Below are 20948 nucleotides of genomic sequence, written 5' to 3' on the forward strand. Positions count from 1 at the left end.
ATATGTAAGAAAACACTTTATATATACTTCATGATGCACAAGTTGCTAGTCCACTACTTGGAAGACTGTTATGTTAAGCTTAAAGACATGGATATCTATCTTTAGAAAAAATCAGGTCAATAGGTAGAGGTCAGCTCATTTTATTTTTATGTGCTTAGTTGCTCAGTCATGTCTGACTCTGCAAACCCATGGACTGTAGTCTGCCAGGCTCCTCTGTCCATGAGGATTCTCTGGGCAAGAATACTAGAGTGGGTTGCCATGCCCTCCTCCAGGGGATCTTCCCAACCCAGGAATCGAACCCAGGTCTCTCTCATTGCAGATGGATTATTTACCATCTGAGCCACCAGGGAAGCCTATTTCGTTTTTACATTTTACTAATAAATATTGTTATCAGAGTTGTCATTGCTCCAATATTGTTAACATTCACTCTTCGTCATAAAACTGATCTCCCCAAAAGTAACACTTTACTATCTTAAAAGTATACTAAGCTGCTGCTGCTTCTTTTTTTGTGTGTGTGTGTTTCAAGTAAAAATTCAGCTAGAGCTGTGGACCCCCACATTCCAGATAACTAATTAGTTTCCAACTTAGAACCCCTGGAGATTTTGGTTTAGTATTATGTTGTAGAGTGGATTCAAGCTCCTGTATTTTTAGAGAAGATCATCAAGCATAGCCAAGGTGTCATGTTTTTAGAAAATAAGACCAGCAGAGGGCTGAAAAGAGTAACACATAAGATTCAATTTGATTCCAGTCGGGAGAAAATTAGCTACTTTGAGTAAATTATCACTTAAAAAATGTATGACCAATGAAATAAGAAGAAGCTAATCACTGGGAATTACCATAGAACACTCAGGCTCTATTACAATAAGTAAAAGGAAATGATATCTTGGTATCTCTAATTTTCTTGAAGAGATCTCTAGTCTTTCTCATTCCATTGTTTTCCTCCGTTTCTTTGCAAAGTGAAGGCTTTCTTATCTCTCCTTGCTATTCTTTGGAACTGTCCATTCAGATGGGCATATCTTTCCCTTTCTTCTCTGCCTTTCTTTTCTCTTCTTTTCTCAGCTATTTGTAAGGTCTCCTCAGACTACCATTTTGCCTTCTTGAAAATTTCTTTTTATTTAGGAAGGTTTGATCCCAGCCTCCTGTACAATGTTAGAAACCTCCGTCCATTGTTCTTGAGGCACTCTGGCTATGAGATCTAATCCCTTGAATCTATTTGTCACTTCCACTGTATAATCATAAGGGATATGACTTACGTCGTAGCCAAATGGCCTAGTGTGTTTCCCTACTTTCCTCAATTTAAGTCTGAATTTTACAATAAGCAGCACATAATCTGAGCCACAGTCAACTCCTGTTCTTGTTTTTGCTGACTGTATAGAGCTGCTCCATCTTTGGCTGCAAATATAATCAATCTGATTTCAGTGTTGACCATCCAGTAATGTCCATGTGTAGAGTCATCTCTTGTGTTGTTGGAAGAATGTGTTTGCTACAATCAGTGAGTTCTCTTGGCAAAACTCTGTTAGCCTTTGCCCTGCTTCAATCTGTACTCCAAGGCCAAACTTGCCTGTTACTCCAGGTATTTCTTGACTTCCTGCTTTTGCATTCCAATCCTCTATGATGAAAAGGACATTTTTTTTGGTGTTAGTTCTAGAAAGCCTTGTAAGTCTTCACAGAACCATTCTACTTCAGCTTCTTCAGCTTTAGTGGCCGGGGCACAGACTTGGACTTCTGTGATGCTGAATGCCTTGCACTGGAAATGAACTGAGATTATTCTGTCATTTTTGTGATTGTACCCAAGTACTGTATTTTGAACTCTTTCACTGACTATGAGGACTACTCCATTTCTTCTAAGGGATTCTTGCCCACAGTAGTAGATATAATGGTTATCTGAGTTAGATTTGCCCATTTGTTCACTGATTTTTCAATTCCTAACTGACTCCTAAAATCTATTCCTAAAATGATTTAAACGAGGTGGAATACTTCAATACCTTGGTAATCAGGCCAAAGTCACTGCTTTCTAGTATAAGACAGTCACAGGCAGATCAACTCTGGCTCCAAGTGGTGGTTTGTTGTTGTTCAGTCACTAAATCATGTCTGACTCTTTGCAACCCCAGAGATGGGCACATATATTCTATTAGAGGCCACTCTTATCATCAGTCCAAAAATCCTATGTGAAAGGCTACATGGCTCTTTTAAGAATAATCAAAAGGAAAAGAGTTTTATTTTCCTTTTGGCTGTAGTAAAATGTATTTCCAAAATTAAAATATTCACTATCCTGGCAATTTAACAAAAATTAGCAACATGATGGCCAGCAGAGGGCATTCAAATATCTATTGTTAGTATCTCAGGTGTGCCAAGCATCTTGTTTTCTCCAATTCATTTATTTCTTTTAATAGACTGAAGATTCATCTGTAGTTTTCTTTAAAATGGAATATTTAATTACTTCTGTATATTTTGCATACATTTGAATAATCTTAGGAGTAAAACTGTGCTCACTTTGCAACCCCATGGACTGTGGCCTGCCAAGCTACTCTGTCTATGGGGTTTTCCAGGGAGAAATACTAGAGTGGGTTGCCATTTCCTCCTCCAGGGGATCTTCCTGACCCAGGGATTGAACCTGTGTCTCCTGCATGGCAGGAGATTCTTTACCACTGAGTCACCCAGGATGCCCAGCAGTAAAATTATTATATAAATTTATGTACTTTAGTCATATGAAACAACATTGAGAACTTTTAAAAAAGTAAAAAGCTCAGACATAGGTAAGCTGATAAATTTAAACAGTCTACTTGTTAATTTAAAAAGCATACTTTCTATAATTCTTACTGTTTATACTTTAATAATCTTTTAAAAAGCTGTGACAAAATAAAGCTTATGGCTGGTCTTTGCCCCTAGCTCCTGGCACAGAGTTTGAAAAATCTTTGGAATTTCTAATGGTAGAAGTGTCTTTTTGTTTTTTGTCTTAATGATAGAACTTAGTACATACTGCAAGTGCACACACACACATTCATAGATGAGTACAAACAAGATTCCTAAATCATACTGGGGGATTGTAACAATAATTAACAGAATATTATGGTTTATAAAATGTTGTTGTTTAGTCACTAAGTCACGTCCAACTCTTTGCAACCCCATGGACTGTAACAAGACTCCTCTGTCCATGGGATTTTCCAGGCAAGAATACTGGAGTTCGTTGCCATTTCCTTCTCCAGGGATCGAACCTGTCTCCTGCATTGGCAGATGGATTCTTTACCACTGAGCCATCACGGAAGGCAAAGTGTAGAAGGGATAGTTATTATTTCTTACAATTCTATGTGAATCTATAATTATCTCAATAAAATTTCAATTAAAAGACAAACAGTAGATTAGGGAGCCCCTGGTTGATGAAACACAAGCTGGAATCAGAATTGCTGGGAGAAATATCAATCTCAGCTATGCAGATGATACCACCCTTATGGCAGAAAGCAAAGAAGAACTAAAGAGTCTCTTGATGAAAGTGAAAGAGCAGAGTGAAAAAGTTGACTTAAAACTCAACATTCAGGAAAAGAAGATCATGGCATCCAGTCCCATCACTTCATGGCAAATAGATGGGGAAACAATGGCAACAGTGACAGACTTTATTTTTCTGGGCTCCAAAATCACTGCAGATGGTGACTGCAGCCATGAAATTAAAACACACTTGCTCCTTGGAAGAAAAGCCATGACAAACCTAGACAGCATATTAAAAAGCAGAGGTATTACTTTGCCAACAAAGGTCCGTCTAGTCAAAGCTATGGTTTTTCCAGTAGTCATGTATGGATGTGAGAGTTGGACTATAAAGAAAAGCTTAGCGCCAAAGAATTAACGCTTTTGAACTGTGGTGTTGAAGACTCTTGAGAGTCCCTTGGACTGCAAGGAGATCCAACCAGTCCATCCTAAAGGAAATCAGTCCTGAATATTCATTGGAAGGACTAATGCTGAAGCTGAAACTCCAATACTTTGGCCACCTGATAGGAAGAACGGACTCATTTGAAAAGACCCTGATGCTGGGAAAGACTGAAGGCAGGAAAAGTGGACGACAGAGGATGAGATGGTTGGATGGCATCACCAACTCAATGGACAAGAGTTTGAGCAAGCTCTGGGAGTTGGTGATGGACAGGGAAGCCTGGCGTGCTGCAGTCCGTGGGGTTGCAAAGAGTCGGACATAACTGAGCTACTAAAGTGAACTGAACTGATATGGCTCTAGAGCACAACCTGTCATTTGAAGTCTTGATATTGCTAGAAGCTAAACTTCATTCTAGTCTCCTGGTCCAAACATGTCCTTCGTAAGAAGATGAGGTCCTACCCTGATGTACATCTTCACACACCCACTGCGGCAATATGTTTATAGCCCTCTATCTATACTTTTGCCTCAAGGTTTATTAATACAAACCATTGTCTAATTGTAGAATAATCATTGCAAGTAACTATATAGACACCTATACTTACTAACATAGAATTCTTTTTTAAAAATGTTCAGTGTATAGGGAAGTACAGCTGAGACAAAAGAACACTACCATAACATTGCTATACTTCAACATAGCAATCCAACATACACATAGGAGGAGGAGCTTTCCCCAAATTACCAACAGCGCAGTTGTAAACATCCTGAACATATACTGGTCCACCAGGACAAATTCCTGTTACATTCACCATGCTAAGCATTTTAAGTTCCTTAAAATGTTAATCACTGTCTGCTTAATACCTCAATATGAAGACTGCTAAAACCACTTTAGAGTCTTTTATTCCTTTACATGTAGTGCAATAAGGATTATTCTTAGTTACAATGAGGACTGAATGAAAAAAAGAGCTGTAAGAGCTCTTTGGCAAGCATTAAAATGTAACAGTGAAAGCTGTTAAGCAAATTAGGTCACAAAGCACTTTTATACTTTCAAACCAAGCTTCCTGCCTTGTGACTTTTAAGGCAGACTACTTTTCAACATTGTATTGGTGGTGAATCCTCTAAGGCAACATTGTATTGGTGTTGAATCCTCTAAGGCCATCTTCAAATCTGGTTCAAGATGGCAAATGTCCTTGGCTTTGAGGTTACACTTTTGATGCTGGGATCCAGGCTTATTACGTTTTCAGTGTAGTCTTCACCTGCTGAAGTGCATTAGGGTTCTGTGAACAACACTGAAATTACTACTGTCTTTGTTTTCTGACAGAGGAAGACACTGCAAGTAATGCCTCAGATGAGGTGGGCGGCCCCACAGCACCACACGGTATCCCTGGGTCAGGTAAGGGATCTAAATTGTTGAATTTTAAATGTTCTTTTGATTTTTAAAGTCTAATATATACCAGTTGAAGTAGTTATAGGGAAGATGTCTACTATAGATAATCCCAAAGGCCTCATTATATTGAATACCTGAGTTGGTAGAGTTTATGGTAGGGGAGTAAAGAAATGTCTATTCCTACTTCTTACTAAAAAAAAAAAAAATCTGTAAATACCAAGACACTCTGTATTCATAAATATGCAATCAAGGATACCTGTTGATGAAAAGCAGCTAAATTATTCTCACTAATATTGGGGGTTAATCTGTCTTATTTTAAAAACTTTGAATGTATGAAAAAAAATTTTGATCCTCATATTGAAATTCTCAATACTTTATGTCAGTCCAGTTTGCTTTAAATGAATGATACTGAAATACAGGATGTATCTAATAACTGTGAATCATATTGATTCATAGGAAATCATATTCCTTTAGAAGATGCTAAAAGTCATTTACAGATTATAATAGTGAGTGACACAGGCTGGAAAACACTGGTGTGACAAGGAGGTCAGAGCACTTATAAACATATGGTCTCATGAAAAAATTAAGCAAATGCTTGAAGGGGGCCACAAGAAATAAAGAAATATTTGAGGAAATCGCCAGAAGGTGAATGCAGTTTGGAATAGACAAGAGACTGGAAACAATGTCATACCAAATACATAAATTTTAAATTATGAATACAGAGTTTTACAAAAGAAAAATGTCAACCCTCAAAGAAAAATGAGATTTTATGAAGTTGATGGCCTCCTAAGACAACCATCTCTCAGAACTGCCGAATGGAAACAAGGTTACTATGTAATCTTGGAATTAGACTTTTTAAGGTGAAAATTCTATAAACTTTCCTCTTTGCATTTAACTTAGCAAAAAATTCAATAATAAATTCCTAATACTATTTTATGTTCAAATGGCTCCCTAAATTATTATAAACCATATACCTATTAAGTCAAGAATTTCAATTTCTTTTCAAGTCTTTCCTAAAGATTTAGGAAAGTTTAGTACCAAAATCTGTAGAAGGCAATGGCAACCCACTCCAGTGTTCTTGCCTTGAGAATCCCAGGGACGGGGGAGCCTGGTGGGCTGCCATCGCTGGGGTCGCACAGAGTTGGACACGACTGAAGCGACTTAGCAGCAGCAGCAGCAACACCAAAATATTCCTAATTCTTAAACTCTTTCATCTGTCCAATCACTTAAATATTCTAACTGTAGAATACTTGAATGCTTGAAAACTAATGCAGTTTTAGACAATGTCATATAATGACTCTTTTCCTATGTTCTCTTGTTTAAGAATTATTTGAAAATCATACCAAAAACCCAAGAACTTTGAGCATCAAGAGAAAAGCACTTGAAGATGGTAAGAGTCTGAAATACGCCAACTTTTCCCACACTGATTAAAACTTCTGTAGCTTTTTCCTGATAGATGTTTATTCTTGTCCTTGACAAATCAAGACTATTGTTTATGAGCTGTGTGACAGCAAAAAATGCTGAAAAATCTTTTCTTTCAGAGCTTATTAATAGTGAAAGTAACAAACAGAAACTTTCCCACATCAAATTTCTGCACAATTATCTATCGTTAGCCTTTAAATTACACTTTTCTGTGACTGCCATTAGAATACTAGGATGTAAAAGGAAAACCCCCACAAGGTAGTAAGTTCTGAATTTTGCTTTTCTCCAAAGGTAACTAACATGGCCATAACTTTTTAGTAATTCTACAAAAACTGAGAAGCCAGCTAATTATGAAGCTGTCATTCCAAACTGACCCATTATAAGTAACAGAAAAGGTTACTTATAATGTGGGTGCATGCTAAATGTCTTCAGTCATGTCTGACTCTGTGTGACCCTTTGACTGAAGCCCACCAGGCTCCTCTGTCCATGGGATTCTCCAGGCAAGAATACTGGAGTGGATTGCCATGCTCTCCTCCAGAGGATCTTCCTAACCCAGGGATCAAACCTGCATCTTTTACATCTCCTACATTGGCAGGCCGTTTCTTTACCACTAGCACCACCTGGGAAGCCCAACCTAATATAGCATAAAGAAAAACAAAGACTATAAGAAAAGGCACTGGTCTGAGAAACAGAAAACCTAATTTTTCTAGTTTTCTCTTTACCCTTAAAATTCAACATGGAGCAAATGACTGCATCTCTCTAGATTGCTAAAATAATCCAACTTTAGCATTTTATAGATTTATAATTATCTAATTGTTTTGAGTTCACATAAATAGTTGAAGACCTCAGTTTTTACAAAGTGAAGACACCTGTGCACCTACCACTCAAATCAAGATATAAAACACTACCAGCACCCTAAAGACTCCCCCCCCACTTCATTAATTATCCTGTTAGCCCCCATGCGTCCATGCTAAGTCGCTTCAGTTGTGTCTGACTCTATGTGACCCTATCGACTGCAGCCTGCCAGGCTCCTCTGTCCATGGAATTCTCCAGGCAAGAATATTGGAGTGGGTTTCCATGCCCTCCTCCAGGGGATCTTCCCAACTCAGGCATCGAACCCGCATCTCTTGCATCTCCTGCATTGACAGGTGGGTTCTTTACCACTAGCAGCACCTGGGAAGCCTGTTAGCCCTTGTAAAATTTATCAATGTTCATTACCATAGGCTAGTTTTATTAATAGAATCATACAATTGTCTTTTCCTTTAGTATGTATTTTGTAATGTCAAGCTTCTTTCACACAGCATTGTTTGAGAGTCATCCATGATTTTACTTGCAGCAGGAGTTTGTTCTTTTTTACTGCAATAAAATATTCCATAATAGGAACATACATCCCTCTACTTTCTCTATCCAATGTTCCCAGATTGGGGCTACTAAGAATAATGCTGCTATACAAATTCCTGTGCATGTCTCCCAATAAACATATGTATGCATCTCTGTTGAGTACACACCCAGGAGTGGGATGCAGGGTCACAGGGTATGCATATATCCAGGTAGTGTTCTAAGCACGTTATATATTAATACATTTAATCCCTACTACAACTCTCTGAGGTAAGTGATACCATGATTCCCATTTACAGAGGAGGAAATGGAGGCATGAACAAGTCTGCTCTGTTGAACCAGTTGCTCTACTGCCTCTCTGTGGGGGCAGGGACCATCAGCCTCGTATAGCACAGTATTCCTAGTGTCAACCACAGGGCCCTGCATACACACAGGATGAGCTCAACAAATATTTTTCGAATAAAGTATTAGAGAATAGCAGGACTCCATTGTTCCCCAACCCTGCCCAACAACACTTATATCTCACGAAAGCTGAAAATTTTATTCTCCATTTTTTGACATAAATTACAAATCAGATGAGTTGCCTCATGTTTTCCTTCTCTCAATGCCCTTTAATGGATGTGTGACTGAAAAGGGAAACTGCTAAGGATTAACCACACGAAAGTATCATTCCCAATGCACTGACTTTGTGCACCGGATCTTTAAAATATACAAGCCTAGCCTAACAGGTGAGAAACAGAGTCAGAAATTAGAAGACTTTCCCAAGATCAAACTATTACTAGGAAACCTGGTAGACTTCAAGTCTTATGTTAAAGAGGCTGTTCCCAACACTTACCAGAACGACAAATCAGTAGTACCTTAAGATCCTTTGGGGGATAAGTCACTTTTCCAACTAAGGGAATGTAAAACACTACAGGAATGTAACATGTTTGGCTATTATTTCTAAGAGATAAAAATCAAAAAAGTTAACCCCAGCCTTAATATGGCAATTCAAAGCAAGTTCTCTGATAATCTACTCCTGGGTTTCCCAACAAACTAAATGAAGACAACTGGGAACAAATTCCATAGGTTTGTCTGAGTGCATCCCTCCCCTCTACCTCCCAAGTGCCTTTCTAGTGATACGTTATATACTTTTTGCAGAACCAGCATCTGTATCTCTTAAGAAAACTGCTTCTGAGACCGCTGCAAATCAGCTTCCTCAAAGAACAACAGAACCAAAAGATTCTTCAGAATATTTTTGCAGTCAGGAGACTCCCTATGTGACCCAACTTCATCAGGTAAATGTCATAAATTTTTAGAAAAGGTATGAAAATGTTTACCAGTTGTAGGGTTCAGTTCCTAACACAGGAAAATGATAATTCACTTGAAGGGCATTTTTGTCCCCTAACTAACTAAGGAAAGGCTAACTAGCTGATTCATGTGATAAACGTCTGAAATTTTAGTAATTCCTTTTACGGAATCTTCAAATATGTCCATGTCATTCTAGTCTCCATTAACTGGGACTGTGGTTTAAAGATAAAGATCTCTAATCTACAATGGGGTGTATGGTTTGTCCCAACTCTGCAAACCTCAGAACTCATTGATGTTTAAGCCCGAAAAAGTAATTGATTATATTTATCTGGCATGAACAAGCACACACACACAGCTTTATAGCTGAAGAGGACAACCAATTAGCTTAACACTGAAAATTCCCCCTGACAGAAAGCAGAGCTATGGTATAAATCTGCAAACAGCCAGACTACTAAAAAAGAAGGATTTCTGGATGAACCCATCTGGATTAAGCATCCAGTGCATGACTGTCTAGTAATTGATATTCCATTTGTTTTTATATATAAAATACATAACACCACAACATTCAGGGGTTCTGTCATCCCTGACACTAAATATCTATGCCTAAGAGAGAACCAAAAACAATGCAAAAGTGATAGACATTTTAGTTTCTAGAGCCTTCTGCAACAGATCACCACCTGCCAATGTACACTGTATATAACTAATTCTATATTAAATTATAATAACCCATCTAGGCTTCAAATTTTGACATTCCTTGATTTACTGTCAAATGAAAACATTTTTTGAAAATTTATTTTATTGAAGTACAGTTGACTTACAATGTTAATTTCTGCTGTACAGCAAAGTGATTCAGCTATATTTATAACAAACATTCTTTTTCATATTCTTTTCCATTATGGTATCACAAGATATGTAATATAGTGTCCTGTGCTATACAGGAGGACCATGTTGTTGTTATCCATTCCATTAAAAACATTCTTTCTTACTCTTTCACCCCCACAGCAGCAGATTTTATCTTCTAGACATAAAGAAGTTTCATATTCTTAGAATCAGTTTCCCTAATGTGTGAGGACTTTTGCTAATTTAAAATTGTGAATTGAATAGGATTATGGGCAAGAACCACCACTCTCAAAGAATCTTAATGATTCTATGCCTGCTGCTGCTGCTGCTAAGTCACTTCAGTCGTGTCCAACTCTGTGCGACCCCATAGACAGCAGCCCACCAGGCTCCCCCGTCCCTGGGATTCTCCAGGCAAGAACACTGGAGTGGGTTGCCATTTCCTTCTCCATGCATGAAAGTAAAAAGTGAAAGCAAAGTCGCTCAGTCGTGTCCGACTCTTAGCGACCCCATGGACTGCAGCCTACCAAGCTCCTCCGTCCATGGGATTTTCCAGGCAAGTGTACTAGAGTGGGGTGCCATTACCTTCTCCGGATCCTATGCCTACACAAGGAAAATTTAAATGGTTTTCCACTAATATCTTTCTTCTCCAGAAGCTATTGAGTTTTTTGCCACTGTTACTGAAAGTATCACAAGGTCAATCTTCAACACCACAGTTTAGCAAATACTTGCTCTGTCAAATAAGCAGCCTGATAGAATCCATTAGGTTTTCTCTATCATCATGTAGTAATCACATTTTTATTGCCCTTCAGTTCAGTTCAGTTCAGTTCATTCGCCCAGTCGTGTCCAACTCTGCGACCCCATGAACCTCAGTACGCCAGGCCTCCCTGTCCATCACCAACTCCCGGAGTCCACCCAAACCCATGTTCATTGTGTCGGTGATGCCATCCAACCATCTTATCCTCTGTCGTCCCCTTCTCCTCCTGCCCTCAATCTTTCCCAGCATCAGGGTCTTTTCAAATGAGTCAGCTCTCCCCATCAGGTGGCCAAATGATCTCCACATCATTATTGCCCTTAGCTTGTATCAATATTATCTAATTTCATTAATTCTTTCACTTAAAAGCAACTGTAGAAAAGTGCATATAACTAGGAATAAAGTTATTCATAAAAAAAATTATCCTCCTTTTCTTTACACACACATTTAAATAGGAGATCTTGGGGATGAACTTTCTGAGTTAACTAAAAAAGTAAATAGTTAAAAAAAACCTCAAGGTCAGTCTCATATCTTCCTCACAGACCACTAGGCAACTCTAAAGATCCCTTGTGTTTGTACACCTCTTCCCATGACAGGATATCCAAAATAACTTCTCTGAAGAATGTTATAAACTCATGGTGTTATGGAGTACCATATGAATAGCTTTTAGTTTTTCCTTGGATTATATATATAATCCTCTCAATAACATAAATGTATTTTAAAATAAGATCTCTATTATGGTCAACCCACAATTATCTAAAATTAATTCAAATTAAAAATATTCTTTTTGATTCATCCTAGAATTCTAAATTACTCTCAGCTTTTAGTAAACAAGGAATATACAAGATGTGAAACTCAAACCCAACTATTCTGGATTCTGAAAAAAGCAAAAAGCCTACTTCTACTTTAAGTTTGGTGGAGGTAAAGCTAATCATTTGGAATGCATTTATACATATTTCTCCCATATTGCTGATAAGTGTTATCACCAAGTTCCTTAACTGTTCTAGAAGTTGTTGCTGAGGTATCCTCTTTTGGAAACTGTAATACTTTCAGTGATGTCAGGCTTAGGTTTATATTTCTTACCCTGAAGAAAACTGTTTATATTAAAACTTAGTTCAGTTAGTAGGAAATGGAAAGATCACAGAAGCAAAGTTATTTTTTAACTCAAAAGATTTATCAGTTTTTCAAAGTCAGTGTGTATTTTGTCATACAGGTTCTCTCCCTCTTTTAAAGAAGGGAATTATTTTGGCATTTCCTTACTACTAATCTTTTCATTCATTATCTAAAATGTTTACCAAAGAATTTTTTGCACATTCACTACTCCTCCGTGATTGGATTATTATCTGTTGGAATTCATGAGATCTAGAACCGGTAGTTCCTTTTGAACATCAACCGGTTCAGCCTCCCCGGGTTTGAATCCTTACATTCCCATAGCTATGATTTCGTTCAAATACACCATCTGCCCAATAGCTCTGCTCTTGCAAACAAAAGCTTGTGGTGGTTGCAGGCTCCCCGCGAAACCTCAAAGTGTATTGTAGGTCTAGGACTAGCAAACATCCCACACAGTTCTACCACAAGAACAGCTTCAGACTCTGGGAGATCAAAAGGCGCAAGCAAAGAAGGAAGAACCCCGACTGGGCTAGTCCAGCCGACTAGAGCCTTACAATCTGGTCAGATCCAGGAGGGGTGCACTACACCGGGAGCGCGGAGAGCCCCTAAAGACCGTTAAGGGTGGCGGGGGACAGGCTGAAGTCCAGGCAGACAAGAGAGCCCCGGCGCACGCCTTGGCAATCTGGTGAATGCCACAGGAAGGTACCAGTCCAGGTAAGAGAGAGGTCCGGCCCCTAGTTCTCAGGTGCCCGCGAGATCGCCAACTCCGGCCGCGGGAAGCGGATAGGGCAGACGGAGAACACGAGCCACCATCCCCACCCCTCACCCAGTCGCTCACCGGTGCTGCAGCCCCACGAGTCCCAGAGTGACCACATGTGGCACGTCTAGCTGCGTGGGCCACTCTCCTGAGGCGATGCACCCGAACACGCCACATTCCTCTCGGATCCCTAACTCCTCCAGCTCCATGTCGCCGCCGGAAGCACGTGGTGGGACCCGCCGCCGCTGCAGGGGTCTAAGCACCAACCAGTAGACTGTTCGGCCTGCAAGCCTCCGAAGCTCCGGCCGGGTACAGCAGCTTCCTTCGCAGCGGCTCGACCCTCGCTACTGCGGCGGCGCGTGGTTTCCCCTGAGAGGGATTTGTCTCCACCCCCTCCACTCTGCCCCGCCCCTCCGGGCCGGCCAATCAGCGAGGACGGAGGGCGAGGCCCCGCGGTTGAGGGGAGGAGTGACGGCCCTGTGGGGGTGGAGCTAGCCCTCTCCCTGAGCCCTGTGGGAGGATAATTTTTCCGCATGTGCATCTCTCCGTTATTTTCTAGCACCCAAGACGGAGGTAATGGAACTAACGGGGTTAATGTCATTTCTCTCCCAGAGGATATACACTTTGTATGTCCCTCCTCATATGCTTTTACCCGAGCCGTCACTACTTGGTATGCTCCAACTTTTGAGCCGCTCTCTCTGGCGAGGAGGGGCCCGGTCAGCGAGCGGCAGTAAAGTGGGGAGGGGCTGCCAGTGCGCGCCATTTTTCTTTCCAAGAACTGCGCCCGCGCTGGGCGGGGCGGGGGAGCCCGCGTCGCTGCGCCTGCGCGGCGGGAAGCCTTGCTCCGGGGTCCAAGTTCTGGGTAGGTTAGGGACCCGCGACATTCCGTGGCCGCGGAGATGTTCGAAGAGACCCGGAGGGGGCGCTAGGGGTCACGCGGCCATGCCAGGGGCGTGCCTGTGGGCGGTGCCTCGCTCCCCGGCCCCGTGAGCCTCTCTGATCGCGTTTCTTTTCCAGAGTCCTGCGTCTCTTCGCAGCGCGGCCGAAGGCCTCAGACCTCTCCGGACAATGGCGGCAGTCGAAGGTGAGTTAATTGGGCTCCGCAGGAGTTGGGACTCCACGGTCTTCCCGCCTCTCTCACGCTGGCCTGTGCGCTGTTCTTGGCTCCCCACGGCATCCTTCCCCGGACTATGCCCCGTCTCCCTGCATCTTCCTTTCTAGGCCACTGGGCGCGCGGGCACGTGGCCCTGACGCTGCGGAGCCGTGCGTTGGAAACAAAGCGCTCCGGGGCCTCCGAACTTTTTGTAACATCCAGAACTTCTCATGGAATGAGGAAAAGGCGCAAAGGGTCATTGGAACGAGAGATGGCCAGAAATTAGAGAGATACCTGCAAATCGCGTTTGCAATCAATAGGTATTGCAAAACAAACGCAGGAACATCTAATGTTGATTCCCGAAACCAAAGTCTTGCTTTTCCCTTTAGGTTAATAATAGCCTGTTTCAGAAAATTAATAATTGAACCTTCTGAAAATTTTTATATTTCCTGTCGAGATTTTGTTTTTAGCCATTTTATGCCAGTGAGAGTTTCAAAGTGAAGTGAAAGTAAAGCCGCTCAGTCGTGTCCGACTCTTTTCAAAACCACCAGGCAAAAAGTTTCTTGCTTCACTTTGCATTTATCATGTTACATATTTATAATCGTTTTGTCCATGCGTGATGAGGATCCTCAGGAAAGATAGTTTGTGCTATTTTTACTGCTAAATTATATCCAAAGTAGTACCATTTCAACGCATAATCAATATAAAAACTGATTTTTGCGAGTTTTTTAAAAAATATTGAAATCCACTGTGTATTTTACACTTACATCATCTCAATTTGGAGTAGCCACATTTCAAATGTTTCATAGGCACCTGTGGCTAGTGGCTGTTCTTTATTGGACAGCACCATCCTAGATGTGTAGTTTTCCGTACTCTTAAATTTCAATTCCATGAATTATTCTCAGTCCTCATCAGCCTCTTCTGAATTCATCTATGAATTTATAGCAAGCATTTTGGCACTGGTAGCAATTGTCTTCTATAATGTTATGTTATTTCTATTAATGGATAGAAAAGCAAATTAGGTAATAAATCATGATTCAGGGGATTCCCTAATTGCCCAATGGTTAGAACTCCATGCTTCCATTGCAGGGGGCAGTTTGGCAAACTAAGATTCCACAAGCCACAGTGGGATGGCCATAAATAAATAAATGCCGATTCAACTAAATTGAGAGGGAATAGCATTGGGTACAGACTTCTAACCTAGGCACCATCCTTAACTTTCCATATTTCCCATATTGAATCAATTGTTATTAAAACTTTTACCTTGTAAATAGCTTGAGTCTTATCCCACTTTTTTTTTCTTTAGCCCAGGTTATTTGTCACCTGGCTTGCTGCTACAGCATCCTAACTGGTCTGTCATTCGGTGGTTTTCTTCCACCAGCCCTGCCTCATCTCATTCTCCACACAGCAGCCTAATGGTCTTTGTAACAGACATCTGCCATTTTACTGATGTGGTTAAGCTTTATGAGGTCTAAACTCAACCAGCGTGGTTTGTGAGACCTGAAGGATGAATAGTGGGATGGAAGGGGAGGAAACAGTGTTCGGGGCCTATGGAAGAGCATGTCAGAAGCCTGAGAGGAGGATTTAGAGATTACAGGAAGTTAGGGTTCTCAGTTCAGTTCAGCCACTCAGTTGTGTCCAACTCTTTGCGACCCCATGGACTGCAGCATGCCAGGCCCCTGTCCATCACCAATGCCCAGAGTTTACTCATACTTATGTCCATTGAGTCAGTGATGCCATCCAACCATCTCATCTTCTGTCGTCCCCTTCTCCTTGCACCTTCGATCTTTCCCAGCATCAGGGTCTTTTCCGGTGAGTCAGCTCTTCGCATCAGGTGGCTAAAGTATTGGAGTTTCAGCATCAGTCCTTCCAATGAATATTCAGGACTGATTTCCCTTAGGATGGACTGGTTGGATCTCCTTGCAGTCCAGGAGACTCTCAAGAGTCTACTCCAAAACCACAATTCAAAAGCATCGATTCTTCCGTGCTCAGCTTTATAGTCCAACTCTCACATCCATACATGACTACTGGAAAAAACTATAGCTTTGACTAGACTGACCTTTGTTGGCAAAGTAATGTCTCTTTTTTTTAATATGCTGTCTAGGTTGGTCATAACTTTGCTTCCAAGGAGCTGCTGCTGCTAAGTCACTTCAGTCGTGTCTGACTCTTTGTGACCCCATAGACGGCAGCCCACCAGCCTCCCTTGTCCCTGGGATTCTCCAGGCAAAAACACCAGAATGGGTTGCCATTTCCTTCTCCAATGCGTGAAAGTGAAGTCACTCAGTCGTGTCCGACTCTTAGCAACCCCATGGACTGCAGCCTACCAGGCTCCTCTGTCCATGGGGTTTTCCAGGCAAGAGTACTGGAGTGGGGTGCCATTGCCTTCTCCTTCCAAGGAGCAAGTGTCTTTTAATTTCAAGGCTGCACTCACCATCTGCAGTGATTTTGGAGCCCCCCAAAATAAAGTCTGTCACTGTTTCTATTGCTTCCCCATCTATTTGCCATGAAGTGATGGGACCAGATGCTATGATCTTAGTTTATTGAATGTTGAGTTTTAAGCCAACTTTTTCACTCTCCCCTTTCACTTTCATCAAGAGGCTCTTTACTTCTTCACTTTCTGCCATAAGGGTGGTGTCATCTGTATATCTGAGGTTATTGATATTTCTCCTGACAGTCTTGATTCCAGCTTGTGCTTCATCCATCCCAGCATTTCTCATGATGTACTCTGCATAGAAGTTAAATAAGCAGGGTGACAATATACAGCCTTGACATACTCCTTTCCTGATTTGGAACCAGTCTGTTCCATGTCCAGTTCTAACTGTTGCTTCCTGACCTGCATACAGATTTCTCAGGAGCCAGGTCAAGTGGTCTGGTATTCCCATCTCTTTTAGAATTTTTCACAGTTTGTTGTGATCCACGCAAAGGCTTTGGCATAGTCAATAAAGCAGAATTTATGTTTTTCTGGAATTCTCTTTCTTTTTCAATGATCCAGCAGATGTTGACAGTTTTGATCTCTGGTTCCTCAGCCTTTTCTAAATCCAGCTTGAACATCTGGAATTTTAACAGTTCATGTACTGTTGAAGCCTGGCTTGGAGAATTTTGAGCATTACTTTACTAGCGTGTAAGATGAGTAATTGTGTGGTAACTTGAGCATTCTTTGGCATTGCCTTTCTTTGAGATTGGAATGAAAACTGACCTTTCCCAGTCCTGTGGTCACTGCTGAGTTTTCCAAATTTGCTGGCATATTGAGTGCAGTTAGGGTTCTAGGAAGGGAATAAAGAAATCTGAATTTGGAGCGCTAAGCTAGTGCTACATCTTGGAAGGACCTTTTAAACCTTGTCAGTGAATCAAGACATCACAATAAGAGGATGGGGATTCATCCTCTGAATTATGTACCCTGCAGATGCAGCCATTGAACTGAGCTGGTAACTGTTTCATTTAATGTTTATCTTCACTCCCTGTTGATGTGACCTCTGCCCCTTCTTCAGGTTTATCTCCTGCCTTTCCTTTGGACTTCTCAGCTGCTGCCCCCAGCCCCTTCTCTGCCCAGCAGGAGTATACACACACACAGTGTTGCAAACTTGCTGAAGTTCTGCCATGCACTCTCTCACCCCCTGGTCTTCTTTCACTGCCACTCCCTACCTCTTGACCGTTCCTTGGATCTCAGCCTAACCCTCACTTTGTTCTAGATGACAGAGGTTAGGTTAAGTGGTCCTGCTGTGAACCTGTGGTCCACAGTCTCTGTATTTCTCACATTATACTTATTATGATGGTTAATTTCAGCTTCTCTCAGACTCTGGCCTCTTGAGAGCAGGAACGTGGTTTACTGGTACATCCTTAGTACCTGGCACATGGACACTGAAAAATGCAGATGCTGAGAATGAGTCAATGTTTTGGAAGAATGAGGGGTGGTGATTTCTCCTCTTGGAAATTTTAAGTCCTTAAACTTCCATTATCCCTGATCTTCATCAAAATCATTCTTTCTAATGACAAAGTCTACTTTTCTTTAAGTCTGATGACCTGCATCAATTGGATGCTCTTGTCCTTACTTCTCACAGTTTTCTATAACTGTTAGTGAGGAGAGGGCTTCAAGGGTGGGGGGTAGGGAAGCAGGATTAGAAAAATAGAAGTACTTCCAGGTCGGTTGACTGCAGTGGATGGAGGTGGCTCCTCTTGCACATCGACTTGAAATCAAGAAGACCATCTGGCTGAACTTGCCCATTTTGCTTGCCATGGAAAACAGTAGTCGGGAAAAATACAGCATTTTTCCTCCTGCAAGCTATTTTAGTTAATTGTATTATGAGTATATAAATGAAATTACTAGTGTTGTCACATTAATCTTAATGTGTCTTAACTAATTCTACTTCAGTTCTACTGTGAGACAAATTGACAGTGGAAAGAGCACAACATAACATTAGATATCAGAAGACTTAAGGTTTTTTCTGGCTCTGCCATTTCTTAACTATGCGGCATCTACCTTTTTGGTACTTAGTTTCCTAATCTGTATCATAATTTGCATAATTGTAATTCTTGACAAAATTGTATGGATGAAATGTGATGGTGCGTTGAAAATACCTTGTAGGGTACAAGGATCTATGCTGATGAGTTAATTTTTTATTAAAATTATTTAATTGCTCTGTATGCATACTGATTCATCATTCTAGATAATTTAATCTTCTTGATTATCTTTTACACGAAATTTCCTGAAATCTAATGTTTGCATTTTATTTCCACAGTACTGAAGATTGGTAAAAAACTCTATGAGGGTAAAACAAAAGAAGTCTATGAATTGTTGGATAGTCCAGGAAAAGTCCTCCTGCAATCCAAGGACCAAATAACAGCAGGAAATGCAGCCAGAAAGAATCACCTTGAAGGAAAAGCTGCAATCTCAAATAAAATTACCAGCTGTATTTTTCAGTTGTTACAGGAAGCAGGTGAGTGGCTCTCCCAGTAGCTTCCCTGTTTGTGGTCTCTCTCACGTATACTTACTGGTCCTTTTATTGGGAAATGACATTTTTTGCGTTAGTAAGATGTTGATTACCAGTAGATTTTTTTTTCTGGTTGTTTTAGGAAGCAGGTAAGTGACTCACCTCTCACACACACCTCTCTGATCTCTTTAAGGAGGTTATTTGGATTAACAACGTATTTGGGGATGCCTCACATGCTACACTTATTTAAATTAAACCAGAAATTTAAATACCACTATAACACTTTACTTGGTTTGGAGATGGGGAAACAGTGTTAGACTTTATTTTGGGGGGCTCCAAAATCACTGCAGATGGTGACTGCAGCCATGAAAGTAAAAGACGCTTACTCCTTGGAAGGAAAGTTAGGACCAACCTAGATAGCATATTCAAAAGCAGAGACATTACTTTGCCAACAAAGGTCCGTCTAGTCAAGGCTATGGTTTTTCCTGTGGTCATGTATGGATGTGAGAGTTGGACTGTGAAGAAGGCTGAGCGCCGAAGAATTGAAGCTTTTGAACTGTGGTGTTGGAAAAGACTCTTCAGAGTCCCTTGGACTGCAAGGAGATCCAACCAGTCCATTCTGAAGGAGATCAGCCCTGGGATTTCTTTGGAAGGAATGATGCTAAAGCTGAAACTCCAGTACTTTGGCCACCTCATGCGAAGAGTTGATTCTTTGGAAAAGACTCTGATGCTGGGAGGGATTGGGGGCAGGAGGAGAAGGGGACGACAGAGGATGAGATGGCTGGATGGCATCACTGACTCAATGGACGTGAGTCTGAGTGAACTCCGGGAGTTGGTGATGGACAGGGAGGCCTGGCCTGCTGTGATTCATGGGGTCACAAAGAGTCGGACACGACTGAGAGACTGATCTGATCTGATCATTTAGTTGAGAGGAATTTCATCAGTTTGCTACAGGTTTTGTCTGGAATGTATATCTTCTCTGCAACTTTCCTCTCCTAGGACATCTTAGGAAAGGCTTACCTATGAAGGAACTTAAGGAACTTAACCTGTGAAAGAAGCATATTCTGGTGTTTGGCAGCTCTGATTGATGAATTTAATCCCTAAAATTCTGTGTACATAAATTTGCTCTGCCCCTTGGAGGTAATACAGAATTTCAAATCAAATCCCTCTTCCATTTGAAAGCCCTGAAAAGTAATTGAAGACTACAACCACACCTTTTCATCCTGCCATTCCTCACGTGAGGGATTTGGACTAGATCAGGATCTCCAGGGTTACCTCCTACTCTAAAACTGAGTAAAGACTGTTTCCAATAGTGAAATCTATTCGAAAGATGAAATCCAGATCAAAACATTCTGTGGAGGGCAGTTGGAGTGAAAGAAACAAGGTAATTCAAGTTAAATTCTTTCCATCAGCATGGAATAGGTTCTTGAGTACTTTTGCCTTTTCCAAAATACCCTGTTTCCCATTTTTAATTACTTTGACAAAAAAATACGTTTAATTGCCAACGTAAATTGTCATCCATATCATAAATCGCTGTATACATTGAAGGTAAAAATATTACATAATTTTAAAGCACTTTCCTCAGTTCTTAAATAATGCAACCCAGGATTTTTACTTCATGATTTCCTTGAGTGGTGGTTTTCCAGTAACTGAGTAGATTTCTGGAGAAAGCATCAAACTAGTGTTAGGTTCCTCTTGCAATAAACATAAATGATCCTTTAATCTTTTTTTAACCTCACAAATTACCTCCTCCCCATACATGTTAAAATTTTTTATAGTTGCTTAACGGTATAAGTTTTTAACAATATAACTAGCTTCTGTGTCCCTATAGTAGTATGTAGCTATAGGATTAAAGCAGTGGAAGATATGTACAGGCCCGAGTTCTTTTATTTGTTGATTTAATAAGACACCATTCAGTGTACTTGGTGGGGCTTCAGGAGGGTGAATTAGGGTGATGCAGTTTGACTCTGAAAGGCCTGCATCCAGCTGGGAAAGTTGGTCACACAAATGAAGTACTCCAGCAATTATCTATTTAGCATGCTGAACATAACCTAAAAGTTACTTGGTTCACAGAAAGTGTGGAAAGGTGCTTTCCAGGTTTTATATACTGTGAAATTAAGGCAAATTTAAAAGTTTTTAAAATTCATAACATTGTTAGTTTTAGGGTAAAGATTAA

General features: G+C 40.8%; 2 protein-coding genes across 9 annotated transcripts in view; one reads left to right on the top strand and one right to left on the bottom strand.

Moving 5' to 3' along the window:
* The window catches only part of PPAT (phosphoribosyl pyrophosphate amidotransferase), a 39179-nt gene extending 26071 nt beyond the window's left edge, over nucleotides 1–13108 (bottom strand). The window contains exon 1 of one of the 2 annotated variants that reach the window (XM_005899043.3): nucleotides 12833–13108. In XM_005899043.3, the coding sequence (XP_005899105.1) occupies nucleotides 12833–12960 (128 nt within the window). In that variant the 5' untranslated portion in view covers nucleotides 12961–13108. The remainder of the gene's footprint in view (nucleotides 1–12832) is intronic. The other variant, XM_070372456.1, reaches the window with a different exon arrangement.
* Nucleotides 1–20948, top strand: part of PAICS (phosphoribosylaminoimidazole carboxylase and phosphoribosylaminoimidazolesuccinocarboxamide synthase) — a 39193-nt gene that overhangs the window by 5536 nt on the left and 12709 nt on the right. For 2 of the 7 annotated variants that reach the window (XM_070372450.1, XM_070372452.1), the window contains 5 exons: nucleotides 5178–5249; nucleotides 6568–6633; nucleotides 9144–9280; nucleotides 13769–13835; nucleotides 18581–18778. In XM_070372450.1, coding sequence (XP_070228551.1) covers nucleotides 5178–5249; nucleotides 6568–6633; nucleotides 9144–9280; nucleotides 13769–13835; nucleotides 18581–18778 — 540 coding nt within the window. Of the gene's footprint in view, nucleotides 1–5177; nucleotides 5250–6567; nucleotides 6634–9143; nucleotides 9281–13245; nucleotides 13325–13364; nucleotides 13422–13571; nucleotides 13614–13768; nucleotides 13836–18580; nucleotides 18779–20948 lie in introns of those variants that run through there. The other 5 variants (XM_070372451.1, XM_070372453.1, XM_014479215.2 and 2 more) reach the window with 4 other exon arrangements.

Source organism: Bos mutus, chromosome 6 (assembly GCF_027580195.1).
Source record: "Bos mutus isolate GX-2022 chromosome 6, NWIPB_WYAK_1.1, whole genome shotgun sequence".
In the NCBI taxonomy this organism is placed as follows: Eukaryota; Metazoa; Chordata; class Mammalia; order Artiodactyla; family Bovidae; genus Bos; species Bos mutus.